The sequence below is a fragment of the Alexandromys fortis genome, unplaced genomic scaffold, assembly GCF_014885135.2.
Source record: "Alexandromys fortis isolate MF-2015 unplaced genomic scaffold, M_Fortis_MF-2015_v1.1 scaffold_56, whole genome shotgun sequence".
Classification (NCBI taxonomy): Eukaryota; Metazoa; Chordata; class Mammalia; order Rodentia; family Cricetidae; genus Alexandromys; species Alexandromys fortis.
In genome coordinates, this window is record NW_026067935.1 from 7,737,285 (window position 1) to 7,760,684 (window position 23,400).

The 23,400-nt window shown below is 50.0% G+C and overlaps 1 protein-coding gene across 1 annotated transcript; it reads right to left on the reverse strand.

Moving 5' to 3' along the window:
* Positions 1–556: 556 nt before the first annotated feature.
* Positions 557–15,558, reverse strand: LOC126504218 (calcium release-activated calcium channel protein 1). The gene is made up of 2 exons (XM_050146379.1): positions 15,031–15,558; positions 557–3,176 (listed from the first exon to the last, which is right to left on the reverse strand). The coding sequence occupies exons 1-2, from the start codon at positions 15,334–15,336 to the stop codon at positions 2,580–2,582; spliced, it is 903 nt and encodes a 300-aa protein (XP_050002336.1). The 5' UTR covers positions 15,337–15,558; the 3' UTR covers positions 557–2,579.
* Positions 15,559–23,400: the final 7,842 nt, after the last annotated feature.

Consider the following 23,400-nt stretch of genomic DNA (forward strand, 5'->3'; position numbering starts at 1 on the left):
CTGTGGTCACTTCCTAGGTCCCCTTGTTTGACTCTTGGCTGCCATGACACAAACTAATGTCTCTGTCGTACCCTCTTCATCAACACGGACTGACATGTCCAAGACCGTTAGCTGACACCAGGCCTCTGAGTCGCCTTTTTTGTCCCTCCCTGGTCACGTGATGCAAAGGCCAGCTACATTAGCCTCCTTGAACATCAACTTTGTTTCATGCAGTGAAGATTAGCGTGCTGAGAACACTGAGGGTCCAATGAGCAGCACGCAGTACTTAAAACACCCCCACACATAACGGCTACAACTATCAAGAAGCTAAACTAACACGGCATTCTGTAAAACCAGAGCTCTGGGCACTTGAAAAAAAGTTAAAATCTGGGCTGGACAGATGGCTCAGTGATAAAAGCACCAGCTGCTCTCACAGAAGACCCATGTTTTGTCCCCAGCACCTACATGGTGGCTCACAACTGAAGTCCAGGTCTCAGGTGATGTGGCCCCCTCTTCTGCCCACCAAAGGCACCAGGCATGCATGTGGTACACATACATACATGCAAGCACTCACACATGAACATTAAAAAAATTTTTGTTTTGTTTTGCTTTTTGAGACAGGTTTCTCTGTGTAGCTTTGGAGCCTGTCCTGGGATGTCGCTCAGTCCCTAGAGAGCCTGTTTAGCATTCAGGAGGCTCTGGGTTTGTCTGTTCCCAGCTCTGCAAGCCACCTGGTATGGTGGTACACCTGTCATCCCAGAACATGGGAGACAGAGGAGTATCAGCTGTTCATAGCAAGTTCGTGGCGAGCCTGAGCTACATGAAGCCATCTTAATAAAACCCCCAAAGGTCCGGTCTGGAAAAGGCAGAAGCCAGGCAACTGTTCCACACTAAGGTAGACATTAAGCGACAACTCTAGTATACATGGGGTGGAGAAATGGACTGCTGTAAAGGGTGGTCCTAAACTTGAGTATCTGGAAGTGACTGCAGTGAACCCAAAATCCAATCTCCTGTATCTGTACCGAGGATTTAGACAAAGCAAAACACTCGCCTAACATAGAAGTCCTAGGTTTGACCGCATCCTGTTAAGTGGATGTGTGGTGCACAATACTGTTAATTCCAGCACCTGGACAGTGGATGTTCCTGAAAGACCACAAGTTCAAGGCCAGCCTTGGCTACTTAAAATCCTGTTCTCAAGTTTTGTTCATTTTGTTTTTTTTAATTTGATCAATGAGTTGTGGCTATGTAAAGAAATAGCTTTGTTTTTAGGTCATATTTAAGCTAATAAGAATAGCTGTGTATCTATGTGAGCATGCATCATATGTATGCTGGTGCCCAGTGAGGCCAGAAAAGGGGATCAGATCCCTTGAAGCTGAAGTTACAGGCAGTTGTGAGCTGTCCTATGTGGGTGCTGGAAGACTGAACTTTGGTTTTCTGGAAGAGCAGCAAGTACTTTTAACCACTGAGCCATCTCTCTGGCCTTGAGTCTTTTATTTTTTGTTGTTTTTTTAAGACAGTTTCTCTGTCTGGCCCTGGCTGTCATAGAACTTGCTCTGTAGACCAAGCTGGCCTCAAACTTAAGAGATTCCTCTGCCTCTTCCTCCAGAGCACTGGGATTAAAGGCATGCATCACCATCACCCAGGACTCTTAAAATTCTTCAATGTGTGTGTTTTTTGCCTTGCCTGCATGCCTATGAACACATGTGTGCCTAGTCCCCATAAAGGCCAGAAGAGGCTGTTGAATCTCCTGTTCGGAAGTTACAGATGGTTGTGAGTTACAACACGGATATCAGGCATCAAACCTGGGTCTTCTGGAAGCGCAGTCAAGTGCTGTTAAGATCCGCCTGCCTCTGCTCCCAAGTGCTGGGAGTAAAGGTGTGTGTTGTCACCACCACCCCGCAAAGGCGTCTTTTATCCAAGCAAAGTTACATGTCTTGGAGTATAGCTCAGTGGAAGAGTGCCGGGTCAAGTCCTGAGTTCCATGCCCAGCAACACAATTGTTGTAGAGGTTGGTGGTCCGAGGCCAAGGCTTTGGCCCCATGAAGCCAGTGTTCTGTCCCTGAGCCCCTTTCCTCAATTTTCAAAAAGATCAATTGACTAGGGCATTCTATCACACAGTCTAGACCCAAGAAACGCAGACACGAGGTGTCCCTTGTGTGTATATTTTATGTGACACGCCCACGAGCACGCGCGTGCACACACACACAAACACGCGCGTGCACACACACACAAACACGCGCACACACACACATTCACACGAACTGGGAAGGAGGCTGAGGAGGACAGGAAGCATCCGGGTGGCACTGGTGCGGGGGGGGGGGGGGGGGGGGGGCAATTGGACAAAGAGCATCTGTCCCACACCACCCCCACATCCTACCAGGAGGGGGACCCAGAGCTGGAAGAACAGGGAGTGCTTATTCTCACAGAAGAAAGTCTCAAAGTGCAGTGATTTTTTTTTAAAGCCTCTTTCCCTCCACACTCTGCTGCGAAGCCCAGCCGCCTGCAGAGGCTGTCCTCTAGATCCGGCCAGGACAAGGTCATGGGAAGGGCGTTAAGGCAAAAGCTTGAAAGTTCCCCAGGGCCAGTGGGAAGGCAAAGACTCAGGCGTAATGGGTGCCGGGTGTTAAAGAGTGGTCCCCTCTGTGGTCCAGCTGGTCCTGCAAGCGGGCAAACTCTGCTAGCTCGTTGAGCTCCTGGAACTGCCGGTCTGTCTTATGGCTGACCAGTGAGCGGTAGAAGTGAACGGCAAAGACGATGAAAACCAGGCCACAGGGGACCATGATGGCAGTGGAGGCTATGGCTGCCGCCTCCCCCGGGGTGATGCCACTGCTGTTGGCGACGGCTGCTGACTCGGGAGGGGGCTTGGTCGGGCTCGGTTGGCCTGAGTGTCTTTTGAGGGGTAAGAATTTGACCCAGCAGAGCAGCACCACCTCAGCCAGGAAGAGCAGCGTCCCGATGACAGTGGAGAAGGCCCAGGCCAGCTCGATGTGGCGGTGCATGCGCTCGTGCGGCGACTCTTTGACCGAGTTGAGGTTGTGGACGTTGCTCACAGCCTCAATGTTGGGGAGGATACAGGTGCTGATCATGAGTGCGAACAGATGCACGGCCACCAGCACCGTGGTACAGGCACTGAAGACAATGAGCAACCCCGGGGGATAGTCATGGTCTGTATCCAGCTGGACTTCTACCATCGCCACCTAGGGAGGGGAACAGGGAAGTGAGCAGCAGGCCAAATCCTAGTTCCCTTCCCACCAACCTGTCCCTTGGACTCTCAGATTCCGTTTCTGGGAATGATAGAGCCCTACCCACTCCAAGTAGCAAAAGCTACTGACGAGGACAGCAAGAATGAACCCATTAGCAGTGTGTCCTTAGGAAGTCAGTGTCTCTGAGCCTTACCATATAGAAAATAGAGCTATTTTAACAATTAAGAGAGTTGCTGGTGTACAAGAAACATCTTCCACATGGGAACGCTGCTGTTGTCAGTGTTGACCAGAGACAGGGAAGACAGTAAAGTATATTATGCATTCTGTAATTTTTTTGTTGTTTGTGTTTTTTCAACACAGAGTCTCTGTAGACCAGGCTGACCTCAAACTCAGAGATCCATTTGTCTCTGCCTTGGGGTGTATGTGGGGGGGAACACAGTTTTTTCCTTCTATCGTGGATCCTGGAAATCAAACAAAGCTTGATAATCTTGGTAGCTGGTACTTTTACCTGCGTAACTATCTCTCCAGATCAAGAAAACTTTAAAATACCTTAAAAATAAACTAAGCCAGTGCTGGAGAGATGACTCATCAATTAAGAGCAGTGGCTGGCTGCTCTTACCGAGGACCCGGGTTCGATTCCAACACCCACATGACAGCGCACAACTTTCTAAAACTCCAGTTTAGAGGATCTGACACCTTCACACCAATGCATATAAAATAAATTAAAAAAAAAATCACAGGATGGTGGTGACACACACCTTTAACCACAACACTCAGGAGGCAGAGGCAGGTGGATCTCTGTGAGGTCCAGGCCAGCCTGGTCTGCAGAGCCAGTTCCAGGGCAGCCAAGGCCACACAGAGTACCCTTGTCTTGAAAACAAACAAACAAACAAACAAAAACAAAACCTAAAAAAACCCAACAACTACCGTCCACTACTTCATCTGGCCCCACACTGTCATATTAAAACAGGACTCTATTTCATGTCCTGCTCGGGGGACAAGGAACAGGTTGGAAGCTAGAGAAGTGAAGGCCTTCTCACGTCACATCTAGGTCCGTTCTGAGAACAGAGTGCACAGGCCAACAAGGAACCAAGAGCAGCTTCTCAGAACAGACAGACTCAACCCTGTGCCTGTATCTTGTCTGGCTCAGCAGCCAGCAAGCCCCACGGCCATGTCCTTTAGCCCAAGGGCTCACACACCAGCTCCCCAAGTTCCTGGAGACTTGAGGATTTGGGGTTACCAGGGTCATACTCTGGGCCTGCCACCTGCTCTTTACACCTGGGTCTTGCAAACCACCGTCCTGCAAAGGAGCCAGTTCATCAGATGTGGGCGACTGGGTGCATTGCCAGGGTCTGCCCATGTGGGCTGGAGGGTCAAGGGCAGCAAAGAGACGGGGGAAAGGAAGGCTGGGGAATGTTAACTCGGTAGAGTGCCTGCTTCCCATGCACTCAGCCCCGTTAATCCCCAACACAGCTATACTACAGACTACAGACCAGGGGTGGTAGTTCATGCCTGGAATCTCAGCACTGGGAAAGTACAGGCAAGGCCAGACGCTCAAGGTCATCCCTGGCTACACAGCAACTTCACCAACACCCTGAGCTACGCGAGACCCCGTCTTTAATGAGAAAATAAAGCAAAATGATGGTAAATGCAGGTGGTGTGGACAAACCTTTAAAACCTGAGGGGCACAGTAAAAATAGGTTTTATTAGTACTCAGTTTAACCCCTTCATTCCTATCCCAGTCTACCTGCAATCCTGCAGGTCTCACCCTCCTGCTGGAGAGACAGGCTCAGCTCCAGAGAAGCAGGTCACTGGTGGACATGGCTCAAGTCAGAGCCATTCCAAGTATCCCTCTAAAGCTTCTGTCCAGACCCAAGCGTCTTTGTAAGATAGAAGGGGTAAGACCAAGATCAGAGCAAAGAGATAGCCCAGAGTCTGAGGAAAGGAGCGGATGCTGCAAACAGCCAGAACACTTCAACAGGATTTAAAGGTTTTGCCTAAGAATTGCCACGACTAGCAAGGACAAGGATGCTCCTGCCTGAGAATTTATAAAACGGTTCAAATTCATGTAAATTTGGGGCACTGCCATGAGGCATTTGACTGTTGTTTAAGATTCCTTGGTGGCCTAATGCCAACCCTGAGAATTATTCTGAGCCCATGCGGGCAAGGGAGCTGGGCAACTCAGTACATGCGGGTGAGGGGCATGGAAGAGCACAAGGCAAGGTACATCTTGAGGCTCTGACCCAGTCTCTACCCCTACCTGGAGGAGCCTGGTACCCTCAGCAGCCGTACCTCCGGCCACCTCCCCACCCCCACACTTCCTCTTCCTGTTTTGGCCTGCTGTTCCGGATACTGAAACCTGAGAAAGGACAGGCAGGAGAGGCTGGAGGAGCCGCCACAGATCCACTGGCTCCTGCCGGCTGGGGTGGAGGGAATGTGCAGAGCTGCCTTGTGGGGCTGGTGCTGGGGGTGTTTATGGTCAGTTTGTGTACTTTCCGGCATCCCAGCAACCTTCCCGTGGCATCCTGCCCCCCTCTGTGGAGCGTCTAGCACACAGACCCACAACACAAGGCTGAACGTGAAACCTGTGCCGCAGCTCACAAAGCTGGGGACCCTGGACAAGTAAGCGGTTACGGCTTCAGTACTCCAGGATTTACTTCCGTAAGATGGAGGCCTGCTTGTGACAGGGACGAAGCGCCACAGTGAGCACAAAATGCCCTTTAAACATTGCTTGACCTAGGATAAACTTTAGAGAGCATCAATGATTCTTACTAGTTACTAGCAAGAGTGTGCTAGTCTAGTGCGGGGAGGCCCTGGGTTCCATGCACAGTGCACAGACAGACAGACACACATTCACTACTCATTTTCCAACAAGGAAAGTGAGGCTCAGAGAAATGAGATCAATGCAGAAAGGCAGCTATGCTGTGCTAGGGTAGAGAAGGGGACGCAGGGCCACGCCAGGGCCTGTGTGTAATGAGGGTGCGCTTTTTCGCATGGTCACTGAGGTTAAATGAGGTTTTTATGTGTAAATGTTTAGCACAGAATTGGCCAAAGGAGAAGCTCAATAAATCTTAGTTAAAAAGAAAAACAAAGAGCTAGAAGTGGAAGAGAAAAAGGGTGGATTCCCCGGGCCTGCACGCTATTCCTCACTGGGGGCCTGGTATATCTCTTTCAGAGACAGCACAAGCTCCCAGTGTGGGTAGCAGAGAAGTGTACTCCACCCAAGTCCTGGTCAACTGACCATCCCTGCATGACAGCATCACCAGGGTCATAAAACCTGACCGAGGCACACACGGTCTAGGGCACAAAAGTCAGTGTCCTCACAGCCTTGGGCTGAGGGAAGGCTGAAGTCCCCATGGAAGAGGAAGGGCCTGCTGCTCCAGAAGGAACCTGGTCGCCCTCATCTATCATTCCTGGAAGTCCAGCCACACAGGCTGGCAGGATGCACACTGGCCACGTGTAGGACCAAGTTCAATGGCACAGGGCTACATACAAGAAGTGATTCTGAATGAGGAGTAAGAGGGGGCTGGCATAAATCATGAACCCCGTGAAAACTGTTCACAGGCCTAAGTCCTCTTCTGAAAGGATTCCCACGAGGAGTATGTCCTGCAGGGTTAGGGGAGTAAGTCAGGGGAGGCCTGGCAGGATCTGGCAGCTGACATCTGGGGGCCCCAGCAGCATCCAAGGAGATCACATCAGATCAGATTGCATGCAGCTTCACAAGGTAAATATAGCAGGGAGCAGGGCTGTTAACCCAAAATAAACAGCTCCTAGTCAGCCAGGGGCCTTCACAAACCCGGCCGTACAGGGTCTAACCGACAGAACGGTGACCACGGTGCCCAGCTCCCACCAGTCGACAGACCCTCACTGGAGAAACTGGGGATCCTAGCGCTGAAGCACAGGCTAACAATGACTGATCCTGGGGAGGGCAAGGCCCAGCTGACCCGGACAGCCACGTGCTCCCTCCCACCTGAATACCACCTCTTACCTTCTTGTTGGGCTCCATGGAGACCCTGCGCACCTGGCCACTCTGGTACTTTGGAGAGAGCCCCCCCCCCCACCTGCCTTGCCCAACCCCTCTACCCACAGTGGGCAACATGGCTTTCTTCTACCTAGTTCTTTCAGTTCACCCTATGGATAGCTGTAGCCTTTGGGAGACCCCCAGACCCCAGGCACATGAGCTTCACCAAGCTGCCTGCCTTTGCCAACTCCATTCCAAATGCAAGCCATCGATTGAGAGATCTGAATCCGGTCCCGTGGTTTATAAACTCTCTTGACCACAGCAGCCCAGCACTCTAATAAATGTTTCTAAAAATAGATATGCACTCTTTTATGAAACAGAAACAAAAGTTTCACTAAAAACCACTTACTCTTGAAGCCTGTCAATGCAATCCATTCTTACAAGCTTGGGCTCACTACTCCACCCCCCCCCCCCAGAGAATTCCAGAGATAACGCCTCCCATTCTGAAGGACAGACAATACTGTGGAAATCAAATACTGTTCCACAGCTACTGGGCAAACCCTCCTAAAAGCCTGGCATTCAATCTTCCTTAACCCAAGGGCAGGTGCAGAAGGGCCAGCACACCAGGGTCAAAGGGGTGGTGGTGTGTGCTGGACCCCCTAGCTGGCTCAAAAAAAAAATGAAGAAAGCCGGGCGGTGGTGGCCCACACCTTTAATCCCAGCACTCGGGAGGCAGAAGCAGGAGGAGTTCGAGGCCAGCCTGGTCTACAAAGCAAGTGCCAGGACAGGATCCAAAACTATAGAAACCTTGTTTCTAAAAACGAAACCCCCCCCATCTACTGAACTCATTTTTATTTATTATTTATTGGTTTTGTTTTGACCAGGGTTTTCTCTATCATGTAGATCTTCATGTCCTATAACCTGCTGTGTAATTAGGTTGGCCTCGAATTCCCAGACACCCGCCTGCTTTTGCTTCCCAAGTGTTGGGATTAAAGGCGTGCGCCACCACACCTGACTCTTGATGATGAGGCTGTCACTTCTCTGAGTAAAGGTGTCATTCTGTAAATTCAGCACAATGGTGTCTTCCGTCCCCGTCTTCCCCCCACCACTTTTATTTTTGAGACAGGGCCTCACTTGGTAGTTCAGACTGGCAATCCTCCTGTCTCTCTCTTCACATTTTTCTTTTCTTTTTTTTTTTTTTTTCAAGACAGGGTTTCTCTGTGGTTTTGGAGCCTGTCCTGGAACTAGCTCTTGTAGACCAGGCTGGTCTCGAACTCACAGAGATCCGCCTGCCTCTGCCTCCCAAGTGCTGGGATTAAAGGCGTGCGCCACCACCGCCCACCACCGCCCGGCCCACATTTTTCTTTGTTTTTAAGATTTATTATTTTATGTGAGGATTTTGCCTGAACTTATGTTAGGTACATGAGCTCAGAGGTCAGAAGAGGGTGGTGGACCCCCAGAAGTGGAGATATGGATGGCTGTGAGCAACCATTTGGGTGTTAGGACTCAAAGCCAGGTCCCCTGCAGGCGCCACGTGTTTTATTTCTTCCTTTTGTTTTCTAAGATGGTTTCTCTGTGTAATCCGCTGTTCTGTAAGCTCTGGCTGGGCTCGAACTCACGAGATCTATCTGCCTCTGTCTCCCCAGTGCTTGGATTAAAGGTGTGGCTACCATTGCTCAGCAACCTGCATTTTAACCACCAAGGCAACTGCCCAGCACCCATGCTTCAGTGTTTTGGAGACAAGGTCTTACGGTCCTCCTGTCTGGGTTTCCTGAGTGTATGCCTAGCCGTTTCTTCTTCTTTGTGCTGTTATCATTCAAACCCAGGGCTTTGCATATGCCAGGCAAGTGTTCTAAAACTGAGGTTCAGCCAAGCATCCCTTTAACTTTTCTTTTGGGTCAAGTACATTCCAAAGAACAAGAAGTGTTTTTTTCCTTTTCAAGACAGGGTCTTATTGCAGCAGATTGGCCTCTCACTCACTGCTAAGGATGACCTTGAACTTCTGATCTTCTTGCTCCCAAGTGCTAGAATGACAGGTGTGAACCCCAATGCCCACTTTTTTGTTTCCTTCACTTTTTTGAGACAAGGTTCCTCTGTGTAGTACTGGCTGTTCTGGTACTCTGTATATCAGGTTTGCCTCAAACTCAGTGATCTGCCTGCTTCTGCCTCCCAAGTGCTACTGGAACTAAAGACATGTGCTACTATTGCTTAGCTCCATCTTTTAACTTTTTTTTTGTTTCTAGGTATGTTTCTAATGACGTGATAGCTTTTTTGGTTGGTTTTTTGTTTTTCAATTTCAAGACAGGGTTTATCAGTAGCTATAGACCCAGTCTTGAAACTCGTTTTGTAGACCAGGCTGGCTTCGAACTCACAGAGATCTGCCTGCCTCTGCCTCCTGAGTGCTGGGACTAAAGGTGTGCGCCAACACCTCCCGTCCATGATATGATCGATATCTTTTGTTTTGTTTTTTAGAGACAGAGTTTCTCTGTGTAACAGTCCAAGTTGTCCTGGAACTCACTCTGTAGACCAGGCTGGCCTCGCACTCACAGAAATTCGCCTGCCTCTGCCTCCCAAGTGCTGGGATTAAAGGTGTGTGCCATCACCACTGGTCTGAATGTTATTTTATTAGAATGTATATATTACTTGTAGAAATATAATACCACCAAGGCTGGGTGTAGCAGTGCATGACTTTAATCCCAGCACTCTGGAGGCAGAGGCAGGTGGATCTCTGGGAGTTGGAGGCCAGCCTGGTCTACAACAGTTCCATGCTAGCCAGGGCTACATAGTGAGATCCTGTCTCAAAATAAACAAATAAAAATCAGTAAGGCTGGCACTAACAAGTTTTAGCAGATTGGAGACCAAAGTTCAGACCGAAGGTTGATCAACTAGGGCTCTCAGATTGTTTTACATAATGTTTTATAGGCCCACACCCCTCTATTGAACACACCCCTTAATTTACATAACATCTAAGGCCAATGACAGAGTGCGACAGTTACCTGGAAAACCACACCACCCTGACAGAAAAAGTTGGCTGACCCCAGGGTTGGACAAACACTCCCCAAAGGAGATTAACAAATAACAGTCACACACAAGAGTCCTCCTCCCTGGGGGGGGGAGAGGGTCACCGGTCAGAGCCAAGTTTAAGGCACATGAATGACAATGCCATAAGAACCTCATCACTTTGTAGGACAGCTTTCTCAGCAGGTGTGGTGACAAATGCTTTTAGTCCCAGCACTCAGGAGGCAGAGGCAGGAGGATCCCTGAGTTTGAGGCCAGCCTGGTCTACAGGGTGAGTTCCAGGACAGGCAGGGCTACACAGAGAAATCCCTTCTTCTGACCCAGGCGCAGCTGTATATGCCTGTCCTCCTAGCACTCAGGACGCTGAAGCAGGAAGAGCAGGGGTTCCCTGCCAGATTGGGCTCTAGAGAGACACAATTTCAAAGAAATAAAAATCACAACGATCCTTTTTAAAAAAACCAACACATAACACTGTCCGGCTGTGGTGCCGTCTGTCTGAATCTGTCCTCTTTAGCAGCATACTTAAAGACCCTGAGATGTTTCATCAGAGAAATTGGCTGAGTTCCACTTTAACTTCATATTTCATTTTCTTCTGAGTATCCTCCATTTCTACCCAGCGCGCATCAACAGGGCACTGCCTTGGGAAACCTACTTCAGAAGAGTTTTTTCCTTACCAATCAGGGACTGGGGGGGGGCTCACTGTTCCCAGCTGAGAGTTCCAGAAACATGCCGCAGGCACTTGTGAAGTCTCACAAAAGGCTTCTCAGTAGGGCAGACATGAACCTCCTCTTGGGACATTCAGCAGCATTCCATTTACATGCAGCCCAGCATACAAATCCTGCATGCAGAATTGGGCATCTGGCAGGCTCCAAAGGCCTGGGTATCAACCAGCTAAGGGAGTATTGGCAAGAGGGGGAAGAGGAGAAAAGGCTCCAAATTAGACACACCAGAACTTGAGCCCTACTTGGTGGCGATCTGAGCTGTGAGGAGTCCTGTGAGGTTTAAACAAGAATGAAAAAAGGGGATCCATCCGGGCTTGTTCCAGACACAACGGGAGCTGCATGACGGCCACTTTCGCCAGCGCTATCACATTAGCCATTGCCACTCCTGGGTCTGTAACCTTTGATAGCTCCCTACTGTCCACACAGGAGCTCAAACTTCCCAAACAGCCAAACAAGGGCCTCTACCATAAAGTTTTAAGACCAAGTCTCACTCTATGGCTATGGCTAGCCTGGAACTCATTATGTAGACCAGGCTGGGCTTGAACTCACAGAGATTCATCTGCCTTTGTCTCCTGAGTACTGGGCTTAAAGATGTGCACCACCATGCCTGGCTACCATAGTGAATTGGTGTGTGGCACAATGCCAGTCACACCAGACCCCCTATCTTTCCCTGATCTCTGTAACTGCTCTTGCCAGTTCACCCCCCTCCCGCCCCCACCTTGGAAACAGTCTGAAGAGGCTGGGCTGAGATGGACATCCCAGCTGGATAGATGCAGTCCCTGTTCCTACTCCTCTTTCCTAGAGCTTCTGGGTTCTATGCCCTGACCATTCTGATGCTTGCTTTCTCTCAGTGCCGCTCAGAAGGCTACAGCCACTTTTTTACCATGTGACTTCACCGAGGCAAGTCATTCATCAGGGACAACCATGCTTGGAAAAAGATGCCATAATGGCACTTCTAGAGCTTTCTGTACCTGGCTGGCCTAGTGCAAGAGCCTCATCAGCTCCAGCACTAATGATCATCTCCAGGCTCCCTGAGCTCTGAGGACGTCATAAACACCCAATAACATCTCATGGCTTGAGTGTCTCCTTCCAACTCATTTCCCCAGAAATCTCAGCCAACTTCTGAACCCGCTCTGGAACCTGGAACAAAAGGGGGTTGGCGGGCAGAACTTGAGGAGGAAGATAATCCAAAAATAATTGATCCCAGGTCATGGAAAGCATTTTGTTTACTGCACCAGTGACCTTCCCAATTATTGTCCGCTTAGGCTAACGTTACAGCCTGCCCTCCTCAGTGGTCCCGATTGCCATGCATGAGTCCTTACGGAGTCCTGTCCAGGCTGTCGAGTGGTAACCTTAGGTACGGAGAGCTGGAAGGCTGGCTCCGAAGGACATTGCAAGATGCATATCTACCCTATGTTCAGGTTTATTCTGAATCTTGCGGAGTCTCACCAGCAGACTATACAAGAGCAGGGTACATTATCAGACCCTGAAATTGCCCCTCTCCCTGCCATGGACCCTTGTAGCAAATCTTCATTCACGTCAAGAGACTAGGATCTGTCCACCTCACATGTGAGAAGACTAACCTCCAGACACTTGCCCTTGTCAAGGTACAGGTACCTGGCTGTCCTTCCTATGTGAAGTAAGGGTTGGCTCGATCTCCCCCAGGCATTTTGGGAGACTCTCCCTCACTTTATGGAGGAAGAGGTGAATCTGGCATTCTAGGCACCCTGGCTGACCCTAGAGAGCAAAGGTCATGTGAGCTCCTAACTCTTCCAGGTTTGTAGGAAGGAAGCCCTCTGGGGACAGGAAGTTAGTTGTGCTGACTCACAAGCTGAGGGAGAGTAATCCAGGAAACTTGTCACTGTTACCATGGCATTGGGGAGGCAGGCACCCCTTCCTCTCTTGAGGTTCACTCAGTGGGCAGTGGGGGCAGGGCACAAACAGAGCTCAGACCGTGTCTCCAGAGCTCTCAGAAGTCCAGCTTCACAGCAAGAACTTAGCCCTTTCAAAACTGCTACCCAGCATGGAGGCTGTGCTGGGATTCAACCGCCCCCAGTCTGCAAAGTGTAGGAGAAGCCGGCGTGGAATTGACGAGCCTACTCCACCCTGGCTGAGAAAACCAAATTCCCAGACAGTGTGGAGATGCTCACGCCCACTCAGGTTATGAGCTCCCAGCCTTCTGAAATCCTCCGCTGTCTTTAGTGGAGGCCTGGCCCCTTGCAGAGTCAAGAATGAGGACAACAGAGTAGGAGAGTGTCACCTAAAGAAGGAAGGTGTCCCCTGAAGGAAGAGGACACAGTGGTGGCTCACCTCTACAGACTGTAAAACTTTCTCTTTAGCGTCCACAGAAACCTTTTGGCTTAGTTTTCCATTCCTCAGGCCTGGTGCGACCTGCCTTTGGCTGGACACTGATGACAGCACTATGGTGGCAGGCGGTACAAGTGCCTAAGCAAGAACTAGCTGCCTGCCTGCTGACCTCGGTCAAGTCCTGTTTACCAGACTAGCTCAGCACTCAGGAGGCAGAGGCAGGTGGATCTCTGAGCCTGCCTATAGAGCGAGTTCCAGGACAGCCAGGACTACAAAGAGAAACTCTGTCTGGAAAAGAAGAAACATTTTATCATTTTGCCTGAACCACAAACTACAGGGCTACTCCTTTATTTTCTCCAGGACAAAGTCTTAATAAGTAGCCCTGGCTTAAAGTCACTAAGCAGAATAGGCTGGCCTTGAACTTGGGGGCAATCCTCCTGCCTCTTCCTCCTGTAATTATAGGTCTCACCCAACTCTCCCTCTTTTCGCCACTAAAGGGCCCTTCAACTTCATATTTAAAGGCAAGAGAACAACCCCCCCCCCCAACACCACCTTGAAGACACAGTTTCTCTGTGTGGTCCTAGCTGGTCTGGAACTCAAAGAGATCTGCCTGCCTCTGCCTCCCCTCCACCCAGTGGCATCAGAGGAACTTTTTAATAAGTTTTTATTTACCATTTCAGAAATCAAGGTGGAGGGAAAGAAGGGGGCGATTGGCCTGAGAGTGACAAGCAGGTGGCATAGCTGGGAGGGGTATTTCCATCACTCCCTCTCCTGGGTGCATCGAGATCCTCTGAAGCAGTCAGGCTCACTGTTGCCCTGACCCAAGACAGGGAGAGACCCAGACACTTGCAACACTCCCTTCCCAAGAAAACACTAAGGGTGCCAGCCACTCCCTTCCTCAAGGCCAAGGTTTAGCTAATTCTCAGGAAGGGGTGGGGGTGGGAGTGCTGGTGAGGGGAGGGAGATAGACTTAGTGGATGCAGGTTGACATCACCAAAAGATAATAATGAAATTGTTCTGTGGGGCCCTGCCCCAGGCAAACTCCAAGTTGTCAGGCCTGAAGGTATTCCCAGAGTGAACTTCTCAAGCTTAACTGCAGCCTCCAGGGCATCTCCTGCAGCCGCTTCTTGTACCGTCTTCTAAGGACTTGAGAGGAAGAAAATAAGCCGACCTCCTAATCAACCTCCTAATCAAGCGAGAGCCTTTCAAGGGGAACATGTCCCACCCTCCTCCCCCACACCCCGTGACTCAGAGACAAGTTTCTGGAGAAGAAACTGAGGGTGGGGAGTGGCTGTCAAACCTTAGGCTGAGACTCTTGGAAAATGCGGGGGGTGTGGGGGAGTGAGAGCTGAGAGCCTGTGGAGTATGGGGAGCGGAAAGCATTAGGAAATCCCCTCCAGTATTTGATAAAGAAGCCATGGTAATACCTTCTGGCCTTAGGTGTGTGGGAGGGCACCGCACAGGGTAGCTCTTCCTCTCCATCCCTTGACACCTGTCCTCAGTGGGTCAGACCTTTTGCATTCTCCTGAACACATACACGCAGAACAGACTTTTTAAACTATCAACTTCAGGAAAGGAACATTTTTTGTGCCCCTAACCTCTTTGCCGCAACACGTTACCCGTCTGAAAACACCTGTGCCGGGGTATTTCGGGTCGTCCACTTCTCGACCTCACAACTCAGTACCTCTGGCTTCCCACCGGCGCTTACAACGGCTTGTCCCAGCTCTTCCCCTCACCCCAGGCACGCCCAACCCGCTCCCAACTGTGGGCCCCGTCGGGGCTGCGGGGGGGAGCGGCCGAAGCAGGAAGAGGGGAGGAAGGCAGGGCGGCCCGAGCTCACCATGGCGAAGCCGGAGAGAAGAGCGGAGGTCCGGCTGGACGCTTTGAGCTTGGCGCGGCTTAAGTAGAGCTTGCGCCAGGACAGCGCCTGCATCGAGTGCTCGTTGAGGCTCATCACCTCGGAGTAACTCTGGCCGATCCAGTCCGGGTAGCTGACGGCGGGCGGTGGCGGCAGCGGTGGGGCCCCCGAGGGCTCCCCGTCCCCGCTGCGGCGGCGACTCCGGCGGCTGCCGCTGGTGCTGCTGCCGCCGCTCAAGGGAAGCTCGGGATTGCTGCTGCTCGGGGGCGGGGCAGGCTCCGGATGCATGGAGTAACTCTGCGAAGGCTCGGCTGGCGGCGGACGCCTGCGAAGGCTGCGGCCCTGGGCCGCGCCGCACCTCCGCCTGCTTCCACTCGAGTTTGTCGCACGCGGCCGGACGGACCCGATCCAGAGGCCGAGGCCGTGGACACAGAAGCGCTCCGCAAGTTCCAAGCGGCAGCAACCTGAGCCTGCGCGCCGATCGGCGTCCGGTCCCAGGCCGGCACCTCGGCGCGCTCCACGATTGGCCGGCCCCCGCGATTATTTGCATACGCCACACCCTCTCCTATGCCCCGCCCACAAAGAGGTGGGCGGTGTCCTGCGAGTTACGTGCCCCACGCCGCCTCCGACGGCTCCGCCCACAGCCCCTGGCTAGCCTTCCTGGAAGCGCCCCACGCTGACAGGCCTCCTTCTCATCTCTGCAGCTGCTCGTGTGGCTTTGCTCCCGGAGCTTCTGAGTTGAGCCATTTGAGGTCACCTCTGAGCGCCTCCTGAGGCCTGTTTCCTCCTTGGAACAAGGTGGCAAAAGGTCTGTTAGAAAAAGACCAAGTGGCGGTCTAGAGTTTGGTCAGTGATTATTGAGTGCCTACTGGGTGCCAACACTGTTCCAGGCGCTCAGGGCAGGCATTAAATTTGTGACTAAGAGGGAGAAAATGTCGATCCCAGAGTGGTCATGTTGTCTGTAATCCCAGCACTGGGGAGGCTGAGGCAGGAGCATCACGAGCTTGAAGGAGCAGTGAGTGCCTGCTTCAGAACACAAGAACAAAATTCCATGCTCCCTGCAGCCAACATTCTACTAGAAGAGACGCACAAACACCAACGTGTAAATTATGGTTCAGAAGGCTGTAAATGTATAGGGAAAAATAAAAACGGTTTTTTAAAAAAGTGAATAGTAACACAGGGATAGTCCCGATTTGTTTTTGTTTGTTTGTTTGTTTTGTTTTGTTGAGAACTGCATGGCCCTTCCTGGGCCTGGCCTGGGACGTGTCTTATAGACCAAGCTGGATTCAAACTCACACAGATCCATCTGCCCAGGGCTCCGGAGTGCTTGCATCAAATTTGTGTACTAGCCAGACAGTGGTGACACGTGCCTTTAATCCCAGCACTCAAGAGGCAGAGAGGCAGGTGGATCTCTGTGAGCTCAAGACCAACCTGGTCTACAGTGTGAGTTCCAGGGCAGCCAAGGCTACACAGGGAAACCCTGTCTCAAAATGAATAAACGAATAAATAAATAGATAAGTAAATAATAGTGTACTACAATTCCCGGGTCTCTTCATGGGATTTTCTATTCTGTAAGGGCAGACTATAAACTCATTCACACCTCTGGGTCTCATCTGAACTGAGACTTGGGCCAGCAATGTAAAGAGTTGGGACCTAAGGAGAAAGGAAACCAAGTGAGGAGACCACGAGTCAGGGGCTTGGGAATACGGGGGTTGAGGGCGGAGCTCGGGAGAGGTGAGGTACGGACTAAGGAACTCGACAATGTTAAATCCAAAGCCACTGCGTTAACAGTGATTCCGCTGCTCTAACCCCAGCGTTCAGAATGTTTGTCTCTTGGCACACGCTCCACACTGAAGAGATATTTGTTGACTGAATACATGTGGGGAAAAGAAGAACAAGTGACACACTGAGACCCCAGTCAAGTCCTAAGCATGTGGCACTCCAGGTCTACGGTGTGATAGTTCTTGTAAAACCACTAGAGGGCAGCCCTCCACCCAACCACATGGTACAAAGGAGAATGCGTCCACCCAAGTTTCTGAGATTCCCTTAGGGGCTTTCTTCCCTGGTTTATAAAGACTCGGAACTCTGAGCCTGTAGTGGTAAATGCCTTTAATCTCAGCAAGACAAAGGCAGGGCAAGTGGATCTCTGTGAGTTCTAGGCCAGCCACTGCTACATGGAAAAAGACCGGCTCAATAACAAAATCAAAATGACAAAATAAGATTGAGGACTTGGAATTTGAAATTTCACCCCGCTAAGTTTGATTTGCAGGTGGCTGGGCTTGAATGCACAGAGATCCACCTGCTTCTGCCTCCCAAGTGCTGGGATTAAAGGTGTGCACCACTACGCCCCTCTTATGCTTTTCACTCTTGATTACCATCTGCATCTGGACTCAGATATCACTTCCAAAAAGACCTCTTTCTGGGGCTGTAGAGATGGCTCAGTGGTTAAGAGCATTGCCTGTTCTTCCAAAGGTCCTGAGTTCAATTCCCAGCAACCACATGGTGGCTCACAACCATCTGTAAAGAGGTCTGGTGCCCTCTTCTGGCCTGCAGGCATGCACACAGACAGAATATTGTATGCATAATAAATAAATAAATATTAAAAAAAAAGATTCAAAAAGACCTCTTTCTGCCTACACAGCCTCTCACCAGGACGTGTCTGGCCGCCCTGATATCTTTCCTTGCATATCTCCGACTGTGACAGCGACTGTGCTGGCTCTCTTTTCTTTTCTTTTTTTCCCTGTCAGCTTGAGACAAGCTAGAATCATCTGAGAAGAACAGCTCTCAATTGAGAAAATGCACCCTTCAGGTTGGCCCATAGGCAAGTCTGTAGGGCATTCTCTTGACTGATAATTGACATGGGATGGCCCAGCTGTCCCTGCTAGGTGGGTTATTCCTGGTTTCTATAAGAAGGCAGGCTGAGCGCACCAGAAAGCAGTGTTCCTGTCTGGTCTCTGCTTCAGCTTCTGTCCTGACATAGAGTGACCTGGGAAGCGTAAGTCAAATTTCCTCCCCGAGTTGCTTTGGATCTTGGCCTTTATCACAGCAACACTAAAACAGCATCTGAGATTATCTAACCGATTTGTGTATTGATCTGACCCCCGCTAAAGCGTGAGCACCCTTAGAGTGTGTGTATAGAAACAGGTTGAATGAAGTAACAAATGCCCTTGGTCCAGAGAAAACCCTGCTGAGAGAGGGGCTGAGGTCTGGAGGGAGGAGTCTGGAAACCACAAAGAGACACCTACTGTTTAGAGCACTGGGATCTGGGAGTGGTGGCTACAGAGGGGCCTTTACAGTGGAGATGGTTTCCTGGTTGCCACATGCTAACTCCCCTCCTCTCCTTATCACGCTAATTTTGAATTTGATTTTGGATCAGCCCATATGTATAACTGAGAAAACAGCTCAGCGTTTTCAACCCTGGCACCAAAAAGCAAAGCAAAGAAAGAATCCAGCCGTTGACCCTGCAGGATAGAAGGGCCCATAGTAACTTTTGTCTCCCTTCCTAGATTCAGCGGGACCATGAGTGGCCACAAAGGCCACAAAGCCGTCAGGACCCATACTTCAACAGATGAAGAACTTCAGGAACCAGCGAGAAAGCACCGTGCTGAAAGATGTAAAAGTCGCCAACAGAGAACAGAGAGGATTGGAACCCAGAATCCTGATTCATCAGTTTCTCCAAGCCAGCCTGCTACTCCCTCAAGTGACTGGCCAAAGGTACACTTTCACCCTCTGGTGTTGGTATCTCAAAAAAAGCGCTAAATACAACTTTTCTTTTCCAATCAATTTTGTGCCTGACAGTGTAGAGACCCTCCTGCAAGGAAAATGGCTCGATTTACTGGGACTAATGGCCACAGCCTGGGGCTGATCAAAGACTGCTGGGTGAGTAGCCTAGGTGGTAGCAACATCCTCATACTGCTGGGGGGGGGGGGGACATTAACACCAGCACTCAGGAGGCAGGTGGATCTCTTGAGTTCGAGGCCAGCCTGGTCTACACAGCTAGTTCCAGGACAGCCAGGGCCACACAGAGAAAGCCCGAGTTGGCTCGGCGGTTAGGAGCGCTAGTAGGAGCCTCGCAGTTGGTTCTCCAGCACCCACACGATGACTCTCAACTGGCATCAGGGGATCCATCACCCCTTTCTCACTACCACAGGCGTTCCCTGTACACGGTGCACATCCTTAGCAGGCAAAACGCTCCGCTCCATACACATTAAAAATAGATAAAATCTATTAGCCATTCTAGCTAAGCATTCAAGTGTTTTGAGCCTATTACATGCTTAAATTTGGTTGTGCTTCTGTCTGCTCAGTTACAATGTGACCTTGAGCAAATTCCTCTGGGAGCTTTGGTTGTTTAAGCAAAACTGAGATGTTAGCTCAGCTTGGTGGTTTATAACTCTGATCCTGGACCTTCACAGGCTGAGGCAGGCGTACCCTTGGTTACAGAGTGGGTTCTAGGCCACCCTGGGCTACAGAGTCCTAAAAATACACAGTTAGGCTGGAAAGATAGATCAGTGGTTAAAGGCACCCATTGTCCTTGCAGAGGACCTGGGTTCAATTCCCAGCATCCACATGATGGTTCACAATCATTTAATTCCAGTTCCAGGGCATCAGACACCTTTTTCTGACCTCCTTGGGCACTGGGCACACCTCTGATGCAAATACATACACACAAAAACACTCACACGTGAAATGAAAACACCCAGCATCTGCACATAGACATGATGAGACACAGGGAAAGACGGCTATCATCTGATGGAGTACATGCAGGACGCCAGAGGTTGAGACAAAAAGCCCAAAATAGATCTTCCTCTAAAGCCTTGAGAAGGGTGTCCCTCCTGACACACTGGGGAGATTGGGTGACATCAGAGTGATATGGCTGTAGTTCTTGGCTGCCCTCTGACCTCCAGAACTGAGGCAATAAATCCGTTAACTGGGTGTGGTGGGGCACCCCTGTAATCCCAGCACGTGAGAGGTTGTGGTAGGAGATAAGAGTCTGAGGCCAGCCTGGGCTATATAATTAGACCCTGTCTCGAGACAATAATAAATGAACAGATCTCTGAGCTCGTAGATTGTAGTGTTTTCTTAATGTTAGCCTGAGAGATTAATCTCAGGACCCTGGAGTGGCCTAAGAGGAGACTTCAGCTGACCAGAGAGGTTGCATCCTTATTTATCAGGGGGCTGACTGCAAATACATTCAGAAATAAGGAAAATGGCAGACCACTGAGTGAGGTAGGGACACCTGGATTTGGACTCTGGTTTCATTGGTGCATGGCTCTGCTACTTTGGGCAAACATCCCAACCTGTCTAGGCTCCATCTGTCAAGCGGGAATCACGATGGCACCAGGCAGCCAGGGTTGTTACGAGTGTTTTGTGACAGGACATTTGTCTGGCAGTCAGCACAATGCTCAATAAATGGCGGCTATTTTCCCTTTCACGACTGTGCGGGGATCAAAGAATGGAGGCAGCACCGCGGCACTGAATGGACTAATCTGTATTTACCAAGGGCAGTTCATCCTGAGACTCCAAACAGGAAAAACAGGTAGCAGAATAAAGGACAGATATGATACTGCCCTGAAGGAAGGGAAAGGAAGACCAGGTGCCACCCTCCCCTCCAGGCGGTCCCCTATCGCTCTTGTACCTGCCTCCCATTGGTCTGATCTGTGCAGAAAGCCTGCTGATTGAGCAGCCATAAGGGGGATTAGAGGATGGGATGGACTTAGGGCCAGATCTAGCAGTGGGCTGTGGAATTACATTGCCCTCTGTTGCCTCAAATACCATGTGTAGAAACCAGGTATAAAGAAAATATCGACTGGGGGCTGGAGAGATGGCTCATAGGTTAAGAGCATTGCCTGCTCTTCCAAAGGTCCTGAGTTCAATTCCCAGCAACCACATGGTGGCTCACAACCATCTGTAATGAGGTCTCGTGCCCTCTTCTGGCCTGCAGGCATACGTGTAGACAGAATATTGTATACATAATAAATAAATTAATTTTAAAAGATAATATCGACTCAGGTAGTTGGGTGCACAAACAGAATCCATACCAGCTTCACCCAGTGCCTGGCACACAGTAGGCAGTGCCGACAGACAAAAGGAGTAAGCTCTCTGCTCTCATAGGATGAAAAGGGAAGACGACTCTGGAGCCTGAAGTAAACTCAAGGTACAAGTCTAGCATTAGTGTGGAGATATTTTTATCCAGACATCCGTCCATCTGTCCTGGTCCATTCTAAGCCGGTGAGTCTATCTGTCTCCTTTTAGAAATCCTGAGTCAGGCCTGACCACACCGCGTTCAGGGAGCAGGGAGCTTGGTCTCACGGCTCCTCCAGAAAGATCTGAAATCTTCTTGATTTTTCAGTTGGTGTCTCTGCCTTCAGCTGCGGTTGCCAAATTCCCCTTGCCTCCTCCAGTCTGGAGCTGGGCCATCTCCAGGATCTTTCTTTGTATAATTAAAAAGAAAAATAGAACAGTTGATGTTGCCAAACACATATTTAAAGTGACACTCTGAGCCCAGGGAGTGAAGAGTCAAAACATTTTAAGGTTTAGTTTTACAGTCTCCATACTCGGCAGTCTACTGACCTGGGATTTCTCTGGAGCCTGGCTGCCTTTAATCCTCTGCCCTGGCTCATAAAAACCCTTTAGACTAAGGGCACTTATTTCTCAGAACTATTCCAGGCTAATCACATAAAAATACCCTGCTTCCCAGGAACACCCATCACCTGAGGAAATACTCGAACCCCTTCCTTTATGGTGTCCTTTCCTCCCCATCCAGTCCATCAGAAAACCCAGCCAATTCTGGTCCTGAACATTTCCTTAAAGTTAAAGTCAGCTCTTTCCTCCAGCTTCCTCTTGTTCATTGTATCCAGAGTGCCATCACCAGTCACCCGGATGTCAGCTGTCCCTTGCCCAACTCTTCTGTGGCTATTTTTAAAACTCCTGGAGCCCATTCTGTCAGAGCAATCAGAAAATCTTTCTAAAAGGTACAGCTTGCCAGGCAAAACAGCATACACACCCCCTTTTTTTGTGCGTATGGGAGTTTGAGACAGGGTTTTTCTGTAGCTTTGGATCCTGTCCTGAAACTCGCTCTGTAGACCAGGCTGGCCTCGAACTCAGAGATCTGCCCGTCTCTGCCTCCCAAGTGCTGGGATTAAAGGAATGTACCATCACCACCCAGCCAACATACCCCTTTAATCCTAGTGCTTGGGGGACAGAAGTAGACAAATCTCCAAATTTGAGGCTAGCCTAGCCTACAAAGGGAGTTCAAGACAGCCAGGGCTACCCAGAGAAACCCTATCTCAAAGAAAGAGAGAGAGAGAGAGAGAGAGAGAGAGAGAGAGAGAGAGAGAGAGAATAAAAGAAAAGAAAAGAAAAGAAATCCCTCTGTAAAGCCTTTCCCATCTAACCCATCTAAATTCTATTCACAGGTTCCAGGGGATGTGTATAGAAGGGGCCATTATTTAGCCCGCGACACTGTGGAAGGCACCTCAGTGGCTTTTCAGCTTCCCACTAGGGAAGCTTTATCTGATGGCATTCTATCTTCTCCCTTATGACTGGTATTCATGTCTTCATAAAAGAAGCCCCAGAGAACACTTGTCTCTTTTACTACAAGACATAGCAAGAATATGCCATCACTGAGCCAGGAAGCAGACTGTCATCAGATACTGAATCTGATGGCTTTGTTTTGAGATAGGGCCACCTCAGGAAGCCCAGATTGGCTTCAGACTCATAGGTAGCTGAGAATAACCTTCAATTTCTGATCTTGTCTCCGCTTGTGGTGCTCGGGAGACAGAGGCAGGTGAATCTCTGAGTTTGAGGTCAGTGTGAGTTCCAAGACATCCAGGGCTAGAGAGAAACCCTGTCTCAAAAAATAAAATAAATTTTTAAAAAGGTGCAGGTTCCAATATTTCAGAATCTCCCCAGGCCACGCTTCATAGTATCCCTGCAAGCAGTTGCACATTTAGCAGATGCCCACTTGCTAAGCTTGGTGCAAGTGATTTATATTCAGTTAAAGGAGCATTTTTTTTTTTTTTTGGTTTTTCGAGACAGGGTTTCTCTGTGGTTTTGGAGCCTGTCCTGGAACTAGCGCTTGTAGACCAGGCTGGTCTCGAACTCACAGAGATCCGCCTGCCTCTGCCTCCTGAGTGCTGGGATTAAAGGCGTGCGCCACCACCGCCCGGCCTAGAGGAGCATTTATTGAGTACCTGTTAGATGCTAGGTCTGAGATCCTCATGGAATGAAATGTACTTTTACCAAACATCTACTGTGTACTCCGGTCCCCAGTCAGTATCTGGGTTTACTGTACTTCGATAAATGTCTGAAGGAAGGCTCCCTGGTCTTCCTGCTGAAATGCTCTGTAAATAA